General features: G+C 40.3%; 1 protein-coding gene across 1 annotated transcript in view; it reads right to left on the minus strand.

Annotated features, from left to right (window-relative positions):
• LOC139828259 (uncharacterized) overlaps positions 1-25,820 on the minus strand; it is a 96,511-nt gene that overhangs the window by 28,513 nt on the left and 42,178 nt on the right. Inside the window, exons 3-4 of the mRNA XM_071810062.1 lie at positions 11,081-11,265; positions 2,367-2,420 (exon numbers count right to left, since the gene is read on the minus strand). Of these exons, the coding sequence (XP_071666163.1) occupies positions 2,367-2,420; positions 11,081-11,265 (239 nt within the window). The remainder of the gene's footprint in view (positions 1-2,366; positions 2,421-11,080; positions 11,266-25,820) is intronic.

The following is a 25,820-nucleotide window of genomic DNA, read 5'->3' on the forward strand; positions in this document are numbered from 1 at the left end:
CCTCACAGCTCTTGCTGTGTCCTATCTTGTCAGTAGGGGAATCATGAAAATGCAAGAGCAAGAGAAAGCAGAGGTTCTGATGTAGCCATGTAACACAGGTTGCAGCAGACAGTCCTGGCTGGCATGAGAATGATCAAACATTGTTGCTGGACCTACAATCCAAAGTCACATCATCTCGTTGGCACTCCAAAGCCTTTGCCTCATAGGCTAGCAGAGCTATGCTAAGTAGTACGCAACTTCCCTTCCCTTATAAACCTGTCAAGCTATTTCTCCTAGAGAGAGGCTAGAAGAAAGATTTACTTCTATTTGTGGCTGTTTTGGGGCTGTCTGTAGCAACAATGGCAAATACCAAACAGAATAGGTGGCACTCAAGGATTTAGTATAACCTAACTTCCTGCTCTGCCAGATGTTGCACTTTTTCTGTCCAGGGGAACATTACATATTTCAGGCTATAGGGCTGCCAGAATTAGTATTGCTTTTCCATTTTGTATTGTTTCTCTTCAGCAATGGCAGTGGCATCCCTGCCAGTGAAGACTGAAGTAATACTAGTCCTCGCCCATTCCAGGGACTTCAGACAAGTTTGTCATGCATCAGTGGGTGGCCATCTCCATTTTACAGGGGGAAGAACAGAGACAAAGCATAAACTAGCACACCTATGGGCTCCAACTCGTGACTGAAAGTGTTTCTAGGAGTAACAGCTGAGCAGGACACTTAAGGCCCACAGCTTACAGCCCAGTGCAAAAAAGTCTGCTGTGTGATTTGGCATGACTGGGGCTAGTCGCTGCCTACACCACTGCGGTTAGGCCTGCCTATGTCAGAGCAGTATGGGAAATGTATGGTACAGTGGAAAGTGAACCGAGGACTCCCAGTATCTGATCCCCACTTGATGTCTTCTCCAACAGTATGTCCATTCCTTGCCAACTAGTTCTACATGATTCATTTTGTTACTGGATAGTCATATTTCGTGGGTAGCCACTAGTCAGTTTGAGTTATTCACTCTTACAAAATACTTCCTCTAGAAGGTACTGTAAACAGAATTAATTTTTAAATAGCTTGAGTTGTTTGAAAGCCATGAGCAATGGTTATTAATATTGGCACAGAATAGGTCACATGGTGATGATTCAAGGGATGGAAATTGGAACATTTTGGACAGAAATGATGTTTTTATGTTCACTTGCCTTATACCCAGACACTCTGGTGGTAGAAGTGTTAATTAAACCCAAGAAAGCAAACTGGGGCAGTTACAGGTACTAATACATGTAAAATAAATATTTAGATTAAGAAAATCATGTCTATTCAAGTTATCTAGTCTCCATTTCTTGGTTACAACATGCAATTTTATCATGTATCTCTTCTGAAAGACAGAGGTGGAGGAAGGAGTTTGTCTCATCGAAGGCAATGGAAAGTATGCCTAATCTACCATGCACAAATATGGACATGAAATTGGGAGGCTGCACTGCTAACAGCTCTTACAGACACAAAGAAGCATGCACCCAGATTCCCAAACAACATACAGTGATGTTTTGACTTGAAATTTCTTGCACTGAAGCTCATTCTTGTGATAAAAAATGGCATGTCCCAGCTGGATCAACAAGCCAAGAAAGCTTGCCACTTGGTGACTGCAGCCTAGTTACCGCTAGCACAACTCAACACTGTTCTGCTTGCCTAAAAAACAAACCAAACAAAACAAAAAACCCACCAAACCAAAACATCTCCAAGGCTTGCCACTGTTTGGAAAGGACTTTTTTTTTTTGCACATGTCTAGACTGGTTTACTGCTTTTCAGCACAACTTCTTGTCATGGCATTGCAGCCAGTACGTACTTTTTGACTGCTGCTGACCAAGGCAGACTCTGAGTAGTCTTCAAAAGTGAAAGAACTTGCCAGCAACTGAGTCAGTTTAAACTGCCTGCCAGCAATTTGCTGCATGCCATACAATGCATTTTTGAGTCACCTTCCAAAACCAGTCTTTATGAATAAGTACTCGACAAGAAAAAAGTCTGAAATTCCTGCTTGGTCTTAAACACCAGGATTCTGCCATACTCCCTTTCGCTCCTAAGTCAAAACACTTAACCTTATCTCAGTATAAACGACTATTCAAAATGTCATGTTCAATAAGGAGTGTGAGCAGGGTCTGCACACTGGGCCTTAATGAATGGAGCTTTCTGTGCAGGGGCACTGGAGCCTGATGCAACACCACACACACACATGGCATGGGACTGCAGAAGAAATGAGGGGCTGTCTGGATGTCTGAAGTCATGAGGGTGATGCCCTCACCTCTCACATTACAATCTGACTGAGAACAATGTGCCCATGGAAAACAAGTGTGGTTTCTGTAGGAAATAGAAGAAATCAGTGTTTAACTCACCGCTAGGTGTCACGACTTCTTCATTTTTAAGCAGAATGATGAGTTTCTCTAGGCCTAGAGGAAAGAAAAAAAAGCACAAGGTGAAGGCAGGAAGCTGGTATATAAGCCAAACGCTCAAGCTGGCTCCAGTCTACATTCTTCTCAGTAAAGTCAGGTTGGTAGATAGCATATTCAGAGAAAAATGAGAAATCATTTCCTTCCCTTTTGCAGCTTACTGCCATCTCAGACCACGTAGAAACAATAAAAATGTCGTGAGCGCAGGTAGCTGTAAACTTCTGCATGTTTAGTGCACCATGGAGTTTTCTTTATATTTGTTTGCTTTACCCTGTCAGAAATAAGCCCCAGATGCAGTAGCTACAGGTAACAGGAAAGTGAAAAAAAGTTTTCCTCACATCTATGAAATGACTTTTCAGAGTGTCTCAGATCAGCTGCTTTTTTTAAGTCTGTCCTTGTTGTTACTGACAAATGCTGTACTTTTGGTAGCTTTGGAGACTGACAAATACACAGACACAAATTTATGTGTATATTTTAATGTATATTAACAGGGAAAACATAGGTCAGGAAACATTAATGCAACCACCCCTCCCTATGCCGTGCACTTTTCTTATGCCACCTTGCTCTCCAGGGTGATTTCACCACCTCCTGCTTTGCTGGTGTCTCTGCTGACACTGAATGCAGAGGGAGTGGGCTGTTTTTATGCTGTCCACTGAAGTGAAAGTCTTTTCTCCTTTCTTGCAAATCGACAAATTGTCATCAGGGTAAGGCTGCAACATACTTGATTTTTAAGCCTGTGGGCTGGATGCAAACCAGCAAAAGAGTGAGGAGCACTCTCTCCCTCTCAAGGCTTCCACAATCCCCTTCAAGATGGGACTAAGATCTGCAGCCTTGTCAGGAGAAAGATGAGGAAATGCTTCATGAACGCTCTTCCCCTTTTCTTCTGCATATTCCATGTCAGGTTTAATGCACAAGGGTCTGGGGTGGACATGAACCCACCTGCCCAGGAAGAGGCAGGAGACCTGGCACATCGAATGAAGTGCTTCTGGACACTTCTTAGTAACTTGGCAACAAGAGAGGACTGAAGTGGCTGCCCAGTATGGGCAGATGTTTTTTCCTCTGACCCCTTGTAGAGTACACATTTGCTGGATGATTTACAGTTTGTACTCTGAGCCAAAGGAAAAATTCAAACATTGCTGGCTGCAGTTGGATTTTGTTTGACCTCTTAAGTAGTTTAACATGGTACTGGCCTTCTTTCCCATTTTAGGTCTTTCCCTTCCAGAACAGCAGAATGGATTCAATGATGCAGCTTCTGAAGCACCTACACAATGCCCTGGGCTGGAAATAGTGGATGTGTGATAACTGCCTTTAAGATAAGAGCTCCCCAGAAGGGAACTTTTTCTCTTCTCGCTGCAGAGGGTGTTTTTGTTATAATGTACTATGAGTTTCCATCTTCCTATTCTGTAAGTTAGGAATTTGAGAATCAGCATTTGCATGGGAATTTAAGACTACACAGTTTCCTCCATCCTTCAAAGTAAAGCCATGTCACTGGGTGGTCTTGGCACCAAGCTCTCATATGGGGCAAATAAAGGTGATTTTTGTAGTATAAATCCAGAACCTAGAAATCTGATTCACATTAAAAATGTGTAATTAATCTACTGCATAAATTAAGAAGCAACAACAGAAAGATTTCACTCATTAGGATTCAGTGGACATTTTGGACATTTGTTTTAAAGGGACACCATTCAACCTTCTACCTTTCTTGTCAGAATCCTTTCTTAATTTAATATTGTTCACTCAATATTCCCTTTGCTATTACAGAAAATTATATATAATTTTCTTAATATTTTCCCAGTTTATTTACCTTGGACGTTTGACGATGTCTTGTGTCTAGTCAGCTTCGCTTCTTTTAAAATTGGAAAATGTAATAGTAAAACCACAGAAAAGCAGAGGAATTCAAGAGCAGGTGCTGAGACTAAGAATATTTTCCACTCATTCTTTAAATAAACGGAATTAATTTCAAACTGCCAGAGTCTTTAACTTATTGCTGTAGTTTATGGATCATCATAGTTAACAAATATAGTGTAAACCAAGTATCAGATATTATTTATTTATTGCTTGTTATAGGAAAGTGGAATACAATGCCTCCATTTCTTTTCTGACCCCTCATTTCCAACTCCTGAAGCACTGAGGCAAAGTCCCATGGCTCCTAGATCTTAAAACCTGCCATTTCTACAGCTGTATGCTCATTCTCCTCCGGATGTATTCTACCTATGTCTTCTCTGAAGCAGATGGTATGGTTTCTGGTTCCCAGAAAATACTTGTTTCCTTGCATAAGGACAAAATAATCAGTAGTGGTTTTGCCCTGCAGGAAGTAATGCCTGTCTGGTAAGAAGATATTGGAAACATCTTCAGGAGATGCAGATGTTTTGCTTTAGCCAAAATGATGTCTGGACTTCAACTATAAGTAGAAGAAATACATGTTTTTTAAGAATTTCAGGTAAACTAGATGCTCTGCTCAGGAGTAAACCCTGGAGATCTGCTAATGTGCTTACAGTAGTATTATTAACACTACAAATTGGCTTGACCTGCAGTACATAAATCCTACCAAGACCAGCTTACAAATAATACCCGAACTAGAGTATAGCAGAAGGCTGGGGTAGGAATTACCAGACACACCAGATTAAGCTCTTGAACAGCAGATCTAGGGGTGGATGAACCTTGCCAAATCAGAAACTGTCCTGAGGATATGCAGAAACACAGATTTAGCGCCTGGGAGACCCTTTTTTGGCAAAGCTAGAGGATGTGAGCTCTTAACAAAGTCCGATTCCATGACTGGACTTGGCACCTAAACTCTATTTAAATCTCAGTTCAGAGCTAAAAAAAATGGTATTATGCACTTGATCTATACTCTTTTCTTTGTTTCTGTTGAAAAACAGGGAAACTGTTTTATAGAGCTCCTCTAGAGCTGCTGCCAAAAAACACCTCATAAGAGGTAGGAAGTGTTACCTGTGAAAGAGGTACTAGCTGTTGCTTACTTTATAGCAGTGAAGTAAGAGTAGCTGTCCTTGGGACTACGAAGTACTTGCACACTGTGACAAAGGGGACAATGACAAGGACTTCAGACTTACATGGAGCTGCTCTTACTCTCATCCAACACAACCTGAAAGATGAACTTGAAGAGGAATAGACAAATACCTGGAGGGCAAGTAGTGAGGTTTATTTCGAGCCTTGAAGAGAGACAACCTCTGGTTCTGAATGACACTTTCGACTCCTTAGGAGCAAGCTTGCTTAAAAGTGGGAGATACATAAGCATAAACAGGTTTGTACACAGGAGTAGAGTTATGGTACTTCCTACAAGTGACTCCCAGTCCTTGCCAAGTTACACCTTAAACCAACAGACTGTAAGATGAGGGAGGTCATAGTATTTTCATTATACAGAGAGGGATCTGCAGTACTGAGAGAGCAAATGACAGAGCAAGAAACATAAGAATATGGCCTTGATAAACTGTGAGTTGAACACCAGTCCTTGGAGACTTCGAGTAGGCAGCTGAACTGCTCTTCTCTTGCAGGTTTTCTGAAATTCTGAATGGAGACATTTGCATCTCTTAACGAGAGATGGCTGAAAACTAGGAGATTGCTCTGGTTTCTAAAAATTTGGCTAACAATATTCACTTGCTGCTGTGTGTTGGTTTTTGGCAGGTAGACCAACATGTAGCCCCTGGATATGGTTAATTATAACGCCTCTGAAAAAAAAAGAAAACTAGTCAGGAATGCATCATTAGAACACTGTCCTCTGCATGCATGGTAAAGTCAGGAAAAGTCTCTTAGGAAGTAGAAGAATGTGGTTGAAGGCTAAAAACATCAGAAGGATTGTCATTCAGGGAGCTAAAATGAAACCACTGAAGTAGTTTAGTGACCCCAGCAACAGGCAGTCAGAGCTTTGTCTTGGAGGGCCCACTTAACCCTGGAACGTCATTTAATCAGCACAAGCATGTCATCAAAGAGGCTGCTAAGATGAAATTGCAACTATTAGCCAAACACATGCTTCAGAAAAAATGCACTCAAAGCACTGAACTCAAACTGAATAAAAAGTTCTCACTGTTGTTCCATAATGTTCCTTAAACAGCAGACGGGAAAAATAGTTGCATGCAAACCTTAATGAATGAAATCCAAATGGCTATCTCCAAGCTTTTGACTGAATGCCACTGGTGGGTCATTCACCAATGATACTGTTCAGTTTATTGGCCTTTTTTTCGCAGACTTGTGTGCTCCTTTGTAAGAATGGCCTGATTTTCACAGCAACTGTTCCCATATGCTCCCGCTGCAATTGCAGTGTTCAGTCTCCAAAACAAGTCTGCACTGTTAAGTGGTTAAAGATGGCTTTTAGTTGCGTAACTTTCAGGCATCCCATATCAGAGAGTTTGGGCCAAGAGGAGGAAGATACAGCAGATCTCAGGCAGTTAGTAAGTCCTGTCAAACCCCAGGAGACAGCTTATTCATCAGAGTTTATAAACTGAATATTGTGTCTTTGCTATCTGGGAGTTGCATAGTCAGACAGAAATGTTGTCAGGCGTGAACACTGCAAGCAGCACTGAAAACTTCTTTTTTTTTTTTTTTCAAATGGCTTGTCTCCAGGCAGCTGGACTAAACATGCTGGACAGCCCTAATGCGAACTGGTCCAGCCTCCCTGATCACCACAGAAGCTGCTGATACCAAAGCAGTGCACATTTTGGGCATTGTAGAAAAATGATCTCCTGAGTGTTACCCTGCTGCCCAATGCAAGCACTGAGCAACTTGGTCCTGATTACCATTTTGCCAGTCAGTGTTTACTGGTCAAACTTGAGTTCTGCTTCATTTTGGGCATGCTTTTCTTGCTTCACTTTGATCTCTTAAATTTGTAGAGCTGTCTTGGAATGTTAATGAAATGCTATTCAAGGAATTCAGGTGGTATTCACATTATTTGGGCTTTCTATGGTAAGCAGGCATAAATTTCAACCTGTTTCTCTTGTTTCTTTACCAAGGGTCCAAGAATTTTTCAAGGAAAGCAAGACAGATGTTCTAGTATCTGCTTTATAAAAATAGCCAATTGTATCTGATTGGCCATACTAGAATCAAGCTGTCAAGGTAATGGAGTGCCTGATGGAGTAGTGAAGATGGAACTTAGCTTGTTTTCTGATGTTTTTTGGGAGCATGTGTTTGCCAAGCTGTGACAGTGTATGTGCTGAGCTTATTGTGCAGGGAATGGTTTCTATATAGCCTGAGGGAAATGACATTTAAAAAATAACACCTCTAATTTATCAGACCATCTCAGGCATAGTCTCAGAGTTATCGCTTTGGTGCTGGTGTCACAATTCTCCTGTTACTACCAATTAGCCAGTAATCAGATGAACTTGCTGGCCATTTTTGCTCTCATGCCATTCTGTCACAGTCAGTACATGTGGGGACCTACTCAAGGCTTCTTCTGGGTGGAGCAATAACGGCTCCAATAGGCCACCAAGATCTAATATACAATCTCCCAACTTTCTGGAACAAGAGCTGAAATGTGGCTATTTCTGTTTTGTGTATTTGACAGAAATCCTGTGTTCTGACCCTTAAAATAACACTGCACAACTCAATATATAGCTTTGATTGCTCAGTTTCAGAGCTGGCTGTGGTATAGGCCACATAGGCTGTTGCCTAGGTCAGTTAAGAGTTGGGAGACGACAGTGCAGCCATGGACTTACTGCTTGGTGTGCCTGTGTTGGTCAATGAAAGACACACACTTGCAGCTTATGCTCTGCTTTGAGGCTTATGTATGTCTAAACTGCCATTTCTATCCAAATGTTTTCTATGGCAACAAGTGGCAGAGCAAGAAACTGTATTCTAGCTCTCTTTCCCCTTGATCTTCTCCATGGCCAGAAGCAGCCAGCTGCAGGCAAGTCCTGCTCTCTGTTCCTTTGGTGGCAATATTCAGCATTGTCTCTGGAAGTAGCAGGCACAATTACCAGGCAGTGAGTACATCATCTTTGGAGACATCCACTAAAATGCAACAGTGTCACTTGTGCGTTGGCTGGCTACCACAAGAATGATCAGCCTTGTTTGTTATTCCAAAATCTGGGCTAGCATCCTTGCCTGGCCTTTTTAGCTGAAGGAATATTGTTATGCACACATGCCTCAATTGGAGCAGCAAATTAAACCACTTTCTCGCTCCGGTACCTGTGGCTTTGGGGAGACATAAAGAACTCCCCTCTAGAGTCTGTGGAATTTAATCGCTTTCAGGAGATAGAAAACCAGCAAAAAGGTGTCTCATTTGGAGGTGGGAAAGCCAAAGGGAAAAAAAAAAAAAGTTGACCTTTTTCACAGAAATACAGGGACTTCACAATTTTATTCCCGTATGAAAATGAAGTCAAAGAGATATAGTGTCAGTGAAGAAGAGCAGAAGCTCTCTTGAATTCACTGGGCCAAAATCCACTGCCAGCAATGATTCAAATCCCAAATATTTCACTATTTTAAGCAGACTGAGGTTCCTATAACCCCCTGACAGTACTGTTATGGATAAATGCCTAGTGTTAAAATCCAGAGAACAATAGTATGCAAGAAATGGAATGTATGGGAAGTACTACATGCTTTCCTGATAAATTACCTGCACTGTCTTTCTAATGACTAGGCATCCTTGCTCCAAGTGCCAACTGGGTCATTTGAGGTAAACCATCTATTGAGCAGATTTTTCTCGCCAGACATTGGCAGCAAGAATCTAACATCTTTTACTAGACATTAGTTTCTGCTTCTCTGGCTCTGGCTCACAAATGTGGTCACCAAGAAGCTTTGGCATTCCTTTATAACTAGTATTATTCAGAATAATAATTTATTTGAGCTCCTGTGCTCTTTTTCTCTTGGCTGCAATGAAATAAAACCCAGAGATGTCGCATTTCTTTTTATGACCAAGAAAAATACTGTCCATGTAAAGAAACAGAGGGGACAGAATACCTAGAAATAAGAGGAGAAGTTTTTAGGAAATTAAATTGATGTTACCACTCAGAGAGAACATTTCATAGGAAAAGTTAACACAGAAACCTTTTTGAAAAGGTCACTTTGAAATGAGGTATCTCAGACACCTGAAAGGGCAGGACAAATGTGATGTCAATATGACATAGCCACTTAATAGTAATGAAGCAGCTTTCCTTTTAAAATCTGTGCTTAAACTTATTCCCTGAGCAGTTGCTTCTATTAAGGGATCGTGTACACACATTGAAAGATGAGGGTTGAAACTAAAAAAAATTAGTTTCACACTTATAAAAAAACTCAGGACCTTGTCCTTAACCCAGATGCCTCAGTCTTGTCTTTTAACTAGTTTGGCCATTAGTGCATGCTATTCTCATTTTCCTTCTGGTGGTGTCATTCAAAAAAATATTAAATACCTTAATTAATCAATATCCCTAATTGTGTGACTACTCTCTTTCTGCCAAAAGGCAGTTCTTTAAATCCAGGTTGCTCTGCATTTCAGTCAAAATGCCTTGATTATCACAATCCTTTTGTCTGCCTATTCAAAACTGGTTTGAAGGCATAGCATCCAAAAAGTGAGAAGCTGTTGAAAAGAGGAGGCATATAAGCTGTTCTCCATAGTGCACTGTGACAGGAAAAAAAGATGAAGATTCAGAGAAGGCAAAGGAAAACTTTTCAAAGCATCAAGTTATTTCAGCCTGGAAAACATGGCATGGGAAAACAACAGAGTTTTTACTGAATATTTTTAATATCAAGTTGGATTTTTTCTGTCAGGAAACACTAAATAGTATAGCGTAGTATAGCATAGCATAGCATGGCATAGCATAGCATAGCATAGCATAGCATAGCATAGCATAGCATAGCATAGCATAGCATAGCATAACATAGCATAGCATAGTCCAGTACAGTGTATGTCATCCTGCTCTTGGTAAAGGGTAGACTAAGTAACCTTCTACAATCCGTCTCTTTTTCTATGCATGTAGAATTGCAAGGACAAAGAATATCTACATATCGTAACCCAATCTTTTGATATTAGTACCAAATTTGAAAATATTGTCATATAACTCTAGGAATTGAGGATCACTCAATTTCATAGACATTTCCATCTATACTTGATGATTCCTTAACCAAGTACTATCTGTTGAAAGAAATTCTGTTACCTTGGGCAAAATAAGGCGATCATTGACCAAACACTGTTATTAGTCCAACGATTTAGGATCAGAATACTGACAAATACTCAAAAGTAAATGTTATCTTGTACCATTTTAATTACAGAACCATTCATACACTAACAACATGCCCAGCATGCTGATAAAGACTAGTTTTTGATATGTTTAATCTTAGCAAATTAGAGGAACATCAGTGAAGTTCAGATATCAGAATGAGAATTATGCTCAAGAAAAGATTTCAGAGTAAGGTTTATAAATCTTTACCAAACATACTTTATGTTTACATACATAAGGAAAAAAAAGAACATACCGCTCTTCACCAATGCTACTGATAAAATTATTAGCAGGTACTGTGGTTAATGCATGCCCTATTTGTTTCACAGCTTCCATGGGAGAGATTAACAACAAGTAAATTTGTGTCATGCCTCAATACAAATCTAGAGAAACCCTGCTGAACTTAATTCTGTGTGACAAGATTAAATTTGGTGCAAAACCAAACTTTGGCTCAGTATTTGTACTAAAAAAATAGTTGCAGAAGGAAAAATAAGAATGTTTTTAACAGCTTACCATTTATTGGACAAGGAGAGGTCTGAAGAGTGCAGAATGGAAAATGGCAAACATTTTTCACAAAAATAAGTATTGTCCCTCCTTCACAGGCCTGGATAGTTTGCAAGTGTGGTACAAAAATGTGTAATGGAAACCTGGGAAACAAAGACGGCTTTTCAGGCTCTAGGATTCCAGCTGTTCGCAGACTGTGGAAGAGAAAACAGACTTTATTCAATGTCTGCAGATGTTTCCAAACTTTCATAGTTCTAAAATTTAAATTCAGTTACCTAATCAATATTAAATATCTGAGGGAAAATGTGTTGCCCATTGGATACAGTTTAATTGGTGAGGAAAACAAAGGATTCAAACATTGTCAGGCAGAAAGATCTGATGGCTCAGAGGCAGTGGCAGATGAAAACAGTAACTGGAGACAGTCTGTGCTAGAATGGTAAATGAACATTCATTTCTCAGCTACACAGGAGTGCTGTGTAACTCAAATGTAGTTTACCTACTAGGCCTGATCATCTGTAAATAAGGACAAATTCTGTTCATGCTTACATAGTTATGGTTTTGTAGTTATGGTCTTGTAAAACAAACCTAAGTCAAAGGAGAATGCGTTTCAGAGCCCTTTAGCCACCACCCTTAATCACACAAAAATTTCCACAAGAAGAATTACAGGAAGATGTATGAGTAGGGATTGTACAGGGCTGCACTGCAGGAGAGGCTGAATAAAGAGCAGAGGTAAGAAAGAATTGTATTTCAGTTGTGAGCACTTCTTTTGTTCTATTTCAAACCCCCCTGTATTCAAGTTGTGATTCACTGGTGCTATGGCTCAGTCTTTAAGTAAATGACCAAAACTTCCAAACTCCAGCTTTACTGGAGACAGGATGTAATCCCGTATCTACAGGATTCACAGCTGACAAAACACCATCAGCAGAGTGTTTTACAAATTTGGCAACAAATTTATATGCAGTCTGAGACCAAAACATGTTTTCTGGTGTCCTCTCAAACAGGCATTAACTTTGACATTTTACAGGCAATAACTTCACATTCTCATATAGCATCAAGAACATCAACTATTATTTTACTGACAAACCACATGCAGAAGGAGTGAGGCCTCTTTTTGTCTGACCAGTAGACGTATTTTTGGCTGGTGTGCAAAACAACATCCCTTTGCCACATATCTGACTTCCGCATGCAATCTGCTGCAATGTCTGTGCTGAAGATAGGTATCACTCTCCGCCCCAAAAGAATTTAATTATTAGAGCACTCAATTTCATGAAAACAGATCAAGCAAATCCCTTTACTAAATTATTGCCAAGGACAGATAAAGCTCCAGTATTAAAAGGGCCCTAAATACAACTCACCTCAACCCTACAATGCTGGCTGCATTATGGGATAGAGACAATACCTTCTTCACTACCATCTCACATGATGCCATCAGCCCAAAGATGCTGAAAAAAATGTGGGAACAGTGGCAGACCTTGTCTGAATTTGGTAAGGACAAAGAGAAGCTGGTGCCCTTTGCAATTTGTTATTTTTTTGGTTGCTACTATTATGGAAACTAAGGAAACTTCAGATTCATATGTTTCTTAATGACTTCTGAAGAGGACCAAGCACTGTATGAGTGAAAGCCTCTGGATAGGAGCAGTTCAGGTAAACAATTGTTCTTTGGAAAACCACATTCACACAAGAATGAATCCAGAAGTTCTAGTATGAGCTACATGAGATGGTTCAGTAAAACAGTACAGGCTTACCTGATCTATTGTTAATACACAGTTTAATGTAAAGTTTTCTAATTTTCCTCATATGTGTAAGAATAATCAGTTCAATTCACCCGTATTTGCAGTTAGGATTCAAATCAATACTATACTGCTGAAGACCAGGCTTTGGTAAATGTATTTGTTAGAAAACAACCAGGAAAAAATGACAATGCTGAAGTGTGCTGCCAGGCATTCAGGGGAGATTAGATGAGGAGAGAAACCAGAGCACATTTTTATGTGTACATGGACAGGCAGATATATATATGTGCCTAGTTTTTTAAAGACAGTGAGAACCACCTTTCTACTACATCACTGTATAGGGGGGGAGTGAAGCAGAGTAAAATTTACATTAACACCCTGTCTGAGGTCCCTTTAGAAAACTCAAGTTACTAAGCCTGTAAGAAACAGGTTGGAGCTTGTCTAACCTCAAATGTGTTCATATAACTTGTATATAACTGGACAAAGATTTAATGCTTTTTGGAGAAGGAATTATTTTTTTTTTCTGTGTCTGTACCAAACCGAATGTGCTCGTAAGTGGGGCATCTGTTACCAATTCTACTTCTTCTAACAGTGAACATAGAAATATGTAGCCAACCTCATCCCCCAAACCCTGAGCTGCACTGCATCAGTCCAAGACCTCTTCACACAGTCTTGCCTGTGTGCATGTATGTGTTACTCTCTAAATAAATGTTACGCTCAAATTTAAATTATTTTGAGAGCAGTCAATAAGAAAACCACCACAACAAAATCCCTGTCCTGTTGATGTCATGAAAGGCTTTGTACTGCATGTGACCTCCAGGTCTGTTATGACTGAATGTCCTGCTGCCAAAAACATCTAATGTGAAATTTTCTTTCATTTTAATGGGGTACTTATTGATGAAACTAACCAGGGACTGAAAATCATGCTGCGGTTAAGATAGCAACATACTTTGCTTTCTGTACCCTTCCAGATCTTAGAGACATGTTAATTTGTTTCTCACCTCAAATGGCCTTTCTTACATCTCATCTTCTGACATGACTTCCAATTCCTATGCATTTTTTGGTCATTGTTTAATCTTTTTACAATGTGACTAGCTCAAACCCCTCCCTACCTCACAAATCTAAATTTTCTTGTTGCTTCACTGTCCAGGGTTGGCACAATTGTTGCAAATGATCTACTTTTCAGATGATTCCCAGATCATTCCCAGACTGTGAGACAGCCTGTTTATGTGATGGAAAGTACCAGAGGTAACATTACACCGATATGTTAATTGTTTACATGAGCAAAAAAACCCAAAATAATTTGACTTTCATACTCTGCATGTACCCATACTTCTGTCTGATTGTATCACACTTGGTTTCCTGTACTCTTCACAGAGTGCCATCAGCACGGCTCTGTCAAGTTCACTTCTTCCCTTCCACCTCTTCCCCATGGAGTATAGTCCCTGTAGAAGCTACCTTACTTTCTTGAAGACTGAGCAAGGAGCTAAGCAGATGGGAGACTTACCATCTCAATATTCTTGTGGAAAAGACAGGACAATTGTAAGGAAGTAGCAGGGTAATGACACTGAATGAAGAGTGAACTGAGGCAGACAAAAAAGAGGGAACTGTATCATGGTAGGAAGCTAAAGCATAGGGCATTTATACATTTAGAAGCAAAAAGTCATTATTAGCCAGCCAGCCAAACATCTTGTACCTGCCTATGCCCTAGTCCCTTTATTTGATATTACAACTTGCTCTCTCTCCTCCTTTATTTTCAAGATTATTAAGATCCGTGAAAGAGGAACAATTCCTCTACTTGTGAAAAGCACCTTTTTACACTGTTGTGATATTTTGTCCAGAAAGTTGGGCCCTGATGCTATTGCCACCTAAGTGACCTGGGAATCTCCCACTGCTGTTGAGCGAAGATTTTGTTACTGATTGTCTGGAGAAAAAAAGTTTCCCAGTTTTGTGTTGTGGTCTTGGCATGCACATTTCACTCTTCACTTGGAACTGTTCCTCTCTTATTTGTCTATTCTCAGAGCTAAATTTAGTTTATCCTGCTATTTCTTTTTTGGGACTACAGTGGCTACTAATCTGTCTCCACTTAGTCTTAGACTGTCACTCATTGTTTATGGAGTTTGTAAGGAGCATCTAGGAAGCAAGGGATAGCAGAAGAGAATGAGGAAGATAAAGCTAGACAATAGAAGTAATAGCAGAGAAACCCATCCTGCAGTGGAGCAAAATGAATATCAATGGAAGTTCTATGTTAAATGTATGTTTCTGAGAATTTTTAGAAACAAAAATGGTGTTGACAGCATGTCAACACTTTTAGAAAGCGAAATAGGACATTTCTAGGCACTTGCCTATGAAACACTGTAGACACTCAGATATTTTTCTGTGTAAACTCAGCCATTGGAAATCTTTCTTTGGCTTGCATTTTAGCTTTATTTTTTCAGCACTCAGGTGATTTTAGACCATGCTTTATAAATTATGTGCTGAGAAGGCAGAGGAAACAAAGTTGTCTTGAGGCGGGGGAAAGAATAATCTCAGATCTGATCGAAAGTTCTATTCCAGCTGGCTCTGGCCTTGCAGTGCCCTCTGAATTGAACAGCGTCTCTGTGCCGTGGTAATGGGAGAGGAAAAAGAAAAGGAGAGAACAAATGTACTTCAGCTGAATTGGTCATGACAACTGAATTTGCACTTTGTTCAGTGAAACACAAACTCTGTGATTCAGTTCCATTAAACAGTACAAATCTAGACCAACACCATCCTGAATAACAGATTTGTACTCTGTAAAGATTCACAGAAGGGCTGAATCCACTCTACATTCATAACCTTTGTAGTAAGAAACCAAATAGATAGTTACACTTGTCCAGGATAACTTTGTAACTTTCTACTGACCTTGTTATCAGATTTTATTAAAATAGTCTTAATGTCTTTTCTAGCTCAGAGGTAATTGTTTTAGAAATTGCTTTCTAAAATATAAACGTTAGGTTTTACATGGTTGGGTGCTCTAACCTCCCACTGAGTTGTTTTGTTTTACTCCAACCTTGCTGGTGATACTCTATTACAAAGAAACTAAAGTGTAAGAGAAAAGATGGTGTAAAGGTAGCTTGAGAGAGTAAACTAAACCACAAAACATCTTGCTAAATCAAAACAGCCAAATCTATTTGTGTGTGTATGTATGTTTTCTGTACCACCTTCAACTATGAACTATGCTAGTTTTTGAGAAAACACAAATCCTTGCACTGAGGGAGAAGAAGAAATTAAATTTGTTCTGCACTGGGCAGGTTTAAGGAAGAAAGTCAAGTTATCAATATAGGAAATGCTTCACACCAATGCTTGGTGAACAGAATTAGCAGCTGATGTGATGATAGGTGAAGGAAAAAGCCTGGAAGCTAAAAACCAAACAAACCAGGACTCCAAGAATTCTTTCTTTAGGTCAGTTTTGTGTTATCAATTGGGATACAAACAGTTCATTCATGATACTTGAACTGTATGAGAGATGTGCAGTGATTGAAATAGTTTTCTACACTTTCTTGACACAAATTTTATGACATAGATTTAATGACACAAAAGAAGATCTGAAAGCAAACCTCTGCAGCACTGCAGAAACTGCCCTTCCAAGGTCTGTAAGAGCTTGAGCTGTAGACAAACACCCGCTCAGGTACTAATCAACAGAATTGCACCTTGTCGAAGAAAGAGGGTAGATTCAGGTTAGACATGAGGAAGAAATTTTTTACACTGAGGGTGGTGAAACACTGGCCCAGGTTGCCCCGAGAGATGGTGATGCCCCATCCCTGGAGACATTCCAGGCCAGGCGGGACGGGGCTCTGAGCAACCTGATCTAGTTACAGATGTCCCTGCTCATTGCAGGCGAGTTGTACTTTAGATGACCTTTGAAGGTCCCTTCTAATCCAAACCATTCTATGATTCTATGACATCATCTTTCCAGGAAAAAATTAGTAAAATGGGTTTCAGTGCTCAATTTTAATGCCCCTGGAGTAAGGTTACATTTTTGTTCCAAGCCTGGAACAGAAAGCAGTGTGTAATTACAATGCTGCAGTGGCACTGCAAGGCCTATCTGGGCATCCTCTTGCTCATTATAAACAACAATCACAAGCTACCCAACTGATTTTAGTAAGCACTGTAATATTTAAAAGAAGCAAAAAAGAAAACTGGGCAATAAATTAGTCTGATTTTCTCATTCTCACAAGCTAACAGTAGGGCTACAATATTTAGGTTCCAGTTACTGAAGAGAAGGATAATATCCTTTCCCTTCTAGAATTAAAATAATAATAAACTTCGGTTTTAATTTATGGAAATAATTTCCCCAAACTATTTTATTTTCATCCAGCCTAATTTTAAGAAGCGTGGCTCTGGAATGGGGCATAAAAGTCAGTTTGAAGTGAGTAGGACACAGGGTGCTGGGACAATTTACTAGTATGTGTGAGAGCCTACGACTACGCTTGGGTGTGTCTGAAGTTAAGCTCATAAGTCCATAGTTATACAGTTAAATAAGTGGCCTGATTTTCAAAAATGCTTATGACCCAGCTTCTCCAGCTGACTTCAATAAAATGTGTGTGTATGTCTGTGTGTATGTGTGCATGTGTTCAGTACTTCAAAAATCAAGCCACATATTTAGATGTTTAAATCTAGGCATCTAAGGCTTGAAACAGTTGCCAATAATAATTCTCCTGGCTTCACCACAGGGATAACACACAGAGTGAATTTTAAATACAGGTGCTTTCACAGGAGAATAAGCAATGTGAGCAGAGTGACCTGGTCTAACTTGGTTTTTGGTTCTTTCTGAACAGTGAGGGAATTGTGTTTTTGAAACATCAGCTCTGCCTCTCCTACACCTGAGCAAACAGCCCATAGGAAAGCTATCACAGAGAATTCGCTGGCTCCTTGGCTCATCCTTCTGATCAATGTTTAATAAAAGCAATCATACCACATTGCTTTGTATGAGCAACACGTAACAACAGAAAATGTTTCCTTAAACTATTTTTCTGATAATCATGTATGAAGGAAACTTTCCTTAAAAAAACAAATCACCTACAGATATTCATACCTTCTTCTATACTTTCAAGAAGAAGTAGCAGGTTACCATTTTTAAACAGGTCACATGTTTTAATAAAACTTCATGGACTGCAAAATATACTTCTGAGGAATGGCTGACTGCTTCTTTTGGAAAATAATTCAGCTGTAAACCTAATCTTAGAGCCAGCATTGTGCTGAGAAAACTTAAATTTACTTAGTGACTTTTAGTTAGCAGCTAGACAGATCTGAGTGCTGTGGAACAATCTACAACCAAAAGGAAGAATATGGTTTTAAAATGGAACATAAAAAAGCAAGTTTTTTACTCAATAATCTTTGCATACTAGTTTTCTATATGTAAAATGACCTGCTTGTTTCTGAGAGTCACTTGAGCTTTGGTATAATATACAATGGAAAACATTGTGCTTCAGGTTAAAAACCTGCTGTGTTTAAGCAGAAGATGCTTGCTTGGCAGAACTTGCCAAGCACTGACCAGCTCCCCCCATACTCTTCACATTTGGAGGCAACTTCAGTGAAAAAAAATTCAGCAGGACTGTATAGGCCAATCTGGCTTCTGGCTATGTTGCAGTTAGAAAACTTCTTAGTTTTATTATGAAAAAAAACCCAAAACCTTCCAGGAAAAATAACAAATATTTCTAATTTTATACTTACAGAATTATTCCACTGGAAAAAATTATGTGAAGCCTAAGCACAGGTATCCAACAACGGCTTTAATGAAGCTTACCACAGAATGCATTTCAACTAAGAGCCTAGTGTCTGCAAAATTCATGTTGTGGAGTCTCCTTCTCTGGAGACATTCAAAACCTGCCTGGACATGTTCCTGTGTAACCTCATCTAGGTGTTCCTGCTCCAGCAGGGGGATTGGACTAGATGATCTTGTGAGGTCTCTTCCAATCCCTAACATTCTGTGATTCTTTGATATCCTCTAGTGAGAATGATGCTGGTAAGAAGCAGGCCAGCATTCTCCTTGCCCCTACTTACTCCACTTACTTCTTATACCCTCTCTTCCATGCTATGTTTTCAGATTAAATCCACTGACAACACAGAGGCAGATGTGTCTGCTGGAGTGTGCAGTGATGTTGTGGGAGGTCAGGGTCCCACTTTGCCCCTGCCCAAAGCACTTTGCTCTTGCAAAGCACTGGGTACTGTATGCTCAGTGCAATCTTTAAGACACAGTCAGAATATTGCCACAGGGTGTATCTTGTTGTTTCTACTCTTCTTACAAATGGATAGGATATCTGATATGCAGTGCTACTAGACAATTTGCCCAAGGCTACTCATAATACCAGTGGCAAAGTGGATGTTGGATGCAGGAACTCCTGCCATCTGGCTTTGTTCTGAAACCATTGGCCATGTAACTTCTCCCTGTGCAAGCAATACATCTTAAATGAAAAGGAAAACAATGTGTAAAGTGGCCAAGAAGGTAACGAGTAATATTAAAAAGGCAACTATCAAAATAATAGTTTTGAAATCAAAGCACCCAAATGAGGGCTGAAAGAATAATTGTATTTGTGTTTTTAACGTTTACAGTTGTTGGGAGGGCATTAGTCTTCCTGAGCTGTAGCAGCACGAAGTCTTTAAGTCCTTCATATGAAGTCAAACAGCCAGGCATCCTGGGAGGATCCCTGTGGCAGGGAAAATAACATCCTCTGAAGGAGAGGAATGAACCTCGGAGAAGGCCCTGACTGTCCTGGGAAGGGATGTTGCTCTTCTTAGGGTGGTGATGAATCCAAGAGGAAAACAGGAGAAATGCGAAGACATTGTCAAAATAAAGGGACCAGAGCGGTCCATGCCTCAACCTCTCACTGTTGCTCTCAGTTTATCCCATGTGCCAGAGCTGTGCCACATGCTGCAGTGCCATGGTGTGTTCTGGGCCACCTAAGAGGAGGAGGGCTTGGGGGCAATGATGCAAGAGGCCCAGCTGGGATGTACATCTCAAGCTTCAGCATAGCACGTCAGCATTTCTCTCTGGGTTCAGAGCTCCCCATCCCCTATGCAGTCATGGCAGGAGAGATGCTGTGTGGCAAAGGAAGGAGCTGCAGAAGCTGGGGCTGAGGAGTGGGAGACAGGGACACGTCTTGTCCTCCTACCAGCAGCATGAAATTTGTCATGTCTGTGCACATTGGTACTGCTATATTTAGTTGCACTGTGCTGCTAAGCAGCAGCATGGTTGTACAGAGTGCCATGGGGCCGAAAAACAAAGCCTCTTATTAATACCAGAGGTTGTTTTGGCTCCTATAGCTGCCTTGAGGTGTAAAGCTGTATTAACATAGAGAATTTAACATCTCGGCTCCTGTGCCATGTGTCTCAGGAGAGACAACAATTGCACTGTAAACAACTTTCACTGAGTAGACACGGGGAGATTTTCATGTAACAAAATGATAAGAAAGGTACATGAGCATTTTATATGTGGACTAAAGCCTGAGATAAGGTCTCTAGTGGTTGGGGAGCAGGGGTTTGCCACTGAGTTAGACAGAAGCAACTCATTGTGTGCCTTAGTCCCTTGGTAACTTCAGTTAATTTAGGATAGCAATAGCACAAATGCAATACAGCCTTTCTGCATACACGTTAGAACAGTGTTCTTCAGCGTTAATGAAAACAGCATTTTCCCATTTAGGTATGTTGTAACACAAGCTCTCTTAGAGCAATCCAAACTTTTTCTATAATTCCCAGCAATAATTGCTTTCTGAGGCTCTGCAAAATACACACCTTATGACCTTGAATATATACTTCTTCAAAGCTATTTTTTCTTCATTCATGTTCTAGGTAACTCCCCACTTATTCCTGATGCTAAGTCTTTGGTCCAGTGTCTTGTCACATGTTTGTCTGCTTTAGACTTTCATAATTCAAGATTTACAGATGTTTTTCACTTTAGCACTAGTAGAATTTCAATCGTTGGTACTATATATGTAATGATGCATGCTGGTATACTAACCTGTTGGAGCGTGTAAGAGAAAAACCCAGTCAGAATGGTGTATTAGCATCATTTATTACCCAAATTACAATAAATTAACTTGTTGAGAATCAGAATTGTAGCTTCTATATTGTAAATATACTTCTATTTTCCTCTTAACATTAAGCTTGCAATACATATCACTCCTACAGATGTAAGCTGAAGGGAGATTTTCCTTCAAGGAATGCCACTAGTCTAATGAAATGGTTTAGACAGGGCACACACTACCACTAGGCTCGGGTTTTGGTCAGGTAAGTCAGGAAGTTAATTATATAGCACATCATTAACTTTAACATACTGCGTCAAATTTAGTGGATTAGTTGTTCAGCAACTTGGGGAAGTAGTTGCAGGTCTTGTGAAGGAAAAAAAAAAAGAAGAGGAGTCCCTGTAGTATTGCAGATTATAGTACATAATTGGCAAAATATAGAATAACAGAATCATTTTGGCTGGAAAAGACCCCCAGGATCATCGAGTCCAGCCATTAACCTAACTTTGGCATTAAACTGTGTCCTTAATAACATCATCTACACGTCTTTAAACACCTCCAGGGATGGTGACTCAACCACTTCCCTGGGCAGCCTGTTCCTGTGCTTGACAACTCCTTCTGTGAAGAAATTTTTCCTAGTATCCAATCTAAACCTCCTCTCTTGCAACCTGAGGCCATTTCCTTTTGACCTATCACTTGCTACTTGGGAGAAGAGACCAACACCCTCCATGCTACAACCTCCTTTCAGGTAGTTGCAGGCAGTGATAAGGTCTCCCTTCAGCTTCTTTTCTCCAGGCTAAACAGCCCCAGTTCCCTCAGCCGCTTCTCATCAGACTTGTGCTCCAGGCCCCCCACCAGCTTTGTTGCTCTTTTCTGAACTCTGTCCGGTACCTCAATGGCTTTATTGTAGTGAGGGATCCAAAATGTTAGGGGCCATGCAAAGTGTGCTCCTGAAAAGAGCCTGAACATACTGTTGAGAACTTAGAATAAGTTGTTTGTTTCTCATTAGGATTTGTCCTTTTTGAGATATTTTTGATAATGATTTAAAAATGAAACATACCAAATTAGATTTTGGCATCTTTTGGAAGTACTGCTACTAGGTAGACATGTGGTAAAAGTGAAAATACTTCTGAGTTAGGTGACATCAGATCACACAAATTCTTCATGCTGTAATAAAAAATCCTCTATTGTGGCCAAGTAGCAAGAATGGGCTTTTTGAAAAATAATTCACAAAGTTACATGAATCACAGAAAAAAACCCCAGCAAATTAAACAGAAAGCAATATGAGATAAAAAAGTGAATGTACTAGTCTTGTGACTGCACTAGACCTAGACCCAGACCCAGTGTTTCCTCCACTGATGCTCCCTTTTTTCCTGACAGAAGTTAAACACAGTATCATCTCTGAATTGCAGATTGCTGGAAAACATGACTATACTGACAATGTATTAGTGTGAAGTTGCTGCATTCTGATGTTATTCTCCAGGCATCTAGTTTTAGTCACTTTTTGAGTGCAGGATCCTGGACTAGCTGGCGTTCAAATCAATTCAATCAGATACAGCCACACATCTCTCCATATATAATTAGCCCCAAAATGCAAAATATCAAGAGAGTGGTAGTTTAAAAATGACCTCCTTCAAGACTGAAAAGAAGGCTGCAGCTGTTCGAACTACAGTAAATAAAAGGGAGGCAGTTTCTTATCAATAAACACTTATTTTGCGTTGAATGCTTTTGTTATCCCGATTTTTAAAGGATGCAGTGGGTACTACTTTCTTTTTAGCAGAGAGGAAGAGATGTATTGAACATTGTCAGTAGGAGATAAGACATTTAAGAACTTCAAAGGTCTTCCTCTCTCTAGTATTTTGCAACTTGCTAGTTGCTACTCCACTGGGGCTCTGGGCTTCCCATATTGGTGAAGATTCAGGCTACTTTGCAGCCAGAAGAAAAACCCCAAAGCATGCTGAAGCTAACCATCTGCCCTTCTGGAAGCGGGACAACAACCAGACAGGCCAAATCTTGACTGCTTATTTACACAAGAGAATTATGGCTCTATAAGTAAACCTTAAGTTGCTGGTATAATAGGTTTGGTGTGTTCAAGTCTGGAGACTTTAACAGTGTGTAGAGCAGCAACTCCATCCCAAAGTGGAGTTTAGAAGCGGCTTTTGACTGCAGAGATGTAATCATGTGGGACTCATGGTGAATAAGACAAACAGGTACCCTGATAATAGGCGCTACTATGCATAAAATGTACTAAAGATTGGGGTTTCTTGAAAAATCTCACGATCTAAAACTCAGCTCCTTCTGACTTCATTAGTAGAACTGTGGCTGACTGAAGGGACAGCAGAGTGCTTCTCTAAAATCCACCCCAAAGGAATCACCTCTGTCATTTGGTGCTCCACATGGTGGTGGCCCATGCCCTTGCAGGGGCAGTGTGGCTTCCCGCTCTGTGCAAAGGGTACTGCCCATAAGTCCCAAATTCTGATCCTGGCTCTACTGCTACTGCTTGGGGTAATCCTTCACAGGCAGTCTACAGTCAGTATCTCAGTTATTCCATTTGCAAAACAGAGATAAGATGAGAGACTTGGTTTGTGAAACTCTTAGAGACCAACTCAGAAAAAATGCCAAGTAAGAACAAGATTTTATTACTATAAATAATGTTATCTCCAGGCCTATAGGGATGCCATATTACTGCAACACAGAGCCTCTTTATTTCCAGAATGATACAACATAATTAGTTCTTTCACTGTTTTCTTTAAGGCACTTTCGGCAAACTTCTCAGGAGTTAAGCTTTCCAGGGCCCTTGCTATATTGATAATACAATGCAAAACCCTGAATAAATAGTTTCTTTTCTGTTTCCCCTCCATCAATTTGCTAAAAAATACATGGATGAGAAAAGATTACATCTGCTGTTCCAGAAAGAGAGTTTTCTTCCTGTACTATATCCAGGCTGTACATAACAGGTCATTGCTGGGCAGAACAGACAACTTTAAACTGATTGTCTGAGTTCACAATGGAAAAATTTTCAAGAGGGAGAACTGAGAAAAAATAATTTGAGAAAGAACAAGCCAGCCCTTTTCTAAGGATGGAACAGAGGCTGACTGGGAGAGCACAGCTGGGTTTCTGTTTTATTTTAGGGCCTGACCGCTGTTTACATATTTGAGACTATTGTAATGGTAGGTGTTCAACACAGCAAGGAGCCAGGTGATGCGACAAGCACTAAGTTGCTAGTGTCACAAATGATCAATATCCTTTCAAGTTCAGTATCTCTGTGTGAAATCTCTGTTTCATGGTTCTATGGATTGGTGGTTATCCTTTCTGTTGCACTAAAGAAATTACGAAGAGCAAGGTAGGGCTTCTCAGCTCCAGAGTCCCACTGAATGTTAGTTTATGTCCCTTATAAAAGATAGTAGGAAATCTAAGACCCTAATACTGATCTTACTGGTTTTATCAAAAAAAACCCTCTAATTAAGAATTCAGCACAGAGACTGAGAGTGGGAAAGAGCTTGCTGTATCCAATGAGTTGTGCTGAGGTGGTTAAACTGTAGTAAAGCAGAATTTTAGTATCTTCCTTATGGTGTATTTTGAACAATCTCTGTACTTTTAGTCTGATCACATCACTCAGCCCTTCTAATGCTCTCTCCCTGACCCCTCCTATACCTTTTCTTTAAGAAGATCTATGGAATACACAGGATTAGCTATCCTGAGGACAGCACAGTCCCTGCATGTTAAGTCTTGGTTCTGCATGGGCACTGTAGGCAATTGGAAGCATATTATTTGAATATTGTCACCCCTTAAAAAAAAAACAAAACAACAAACAAGTCATCAAGGTGGCTACCTAGCCTTAGATCTTCTATGAATAAAAATAACCAGTCTCCACCAGAAGCACACATCTTTGTGGTTTCTAAAAATACTATTTTCAAATATCTATTTTAAAAAAAAGAAAGAATGTTAGTATTGAGACAGCATCCTTTGTCCTATAGGTTTGGCTGCTGGGGCCCAGGGCTGACTTAGATGTAGCACAGCTGAGGGCTGGCCCCTTCCTTTGATGATCACGAGGAGAACTCAACCAGGGCTGATCCCCTCTTCCTGTGGGAGCTGCTCCAAGCTGAGGCTCTGCTTGGCCCCAGCCTGAGCTATTGCCCCCACCACACTGCAGCCTGTGCCTACCCATGGACCCCACTGATCCAGAACCAGACCCTGACCCATAGGCTGACCTCCTGCCTGCCCATCACAATGGATGTGTCTGGTGATCACCGGGCTGTGTCTGGCGCTGGTTACCCTCACCAGACCTGATCCTAAACCTGCCTCATTGGCTTACGCTTCCAGTTTCGCCTTGGCCCTGCCTTATCACCACAGACATGTGTGATGCCCAGGGCTGGAGCTGCCCCCAGCTGCCCCCTGGTCTGCTCCCAGGCTGGGGGTGGTGGGATGGACCAAGGCCCTGTCCTGCTGCCCTGGGGAGCCCACATCACTCCCGGCATCCCCAACCCTTAGGGAGCAGCTGATCCTTGTTGCTCCCTGACAATGAACTGCAGATACTTCACCTTCCTTTGGCAAAAGGACAAATATTAGTAAAAAACAAAACAGCATACATCCTATGGGAAAACCCTGCTTTAATAAGATTTTTATCTCTAGATAATTATCTTTTTCCCAAAACATTTCTCAAGGAAATAAAAATAACTCCATAATACAATCTAATGAATATTTTCAGATTATAGTTCCACAAATAGGTGTCCAGTCGTATCTATGTCAATAACTACGATGCCTAATCCTGCATCACAGAAATATTACATGTAAAGAGGAAAGCACCTTTTTAAGATCCTGTCAAGACATCAGCATCTTTTCACTTGATGTTTAGATATTTTGAGTGGAAAATACATAGCTGAAGAAAAGGATTGTGAGAAAAAGCTGGTGATATTGAACAGGTACAGACACAAAAGAGAAAAACAATGGCTGTTCAAAAAAAAAATCATTATTGCTTCAACTTTGGAGATGCAAATTGGAATATGTTTGAAACGCTGACCAATTCATAAGCATTGC

Source organism: Patagioenas fasciata, chromosome 1, assembly GCF_037038585.1.
Source record: "Patagioenas fasciata isolate bPatFas1 chromosome 1, bPatFas1.hap1, whole genome shotgun sequence".
Classification (NCBI taxonomy): domain Eukaryota; kingdom Metazoa; phylum Chordata; class Aves; order Columbiformes; family Columbidae; genus Patagioenas; species Patagioenas fasciata.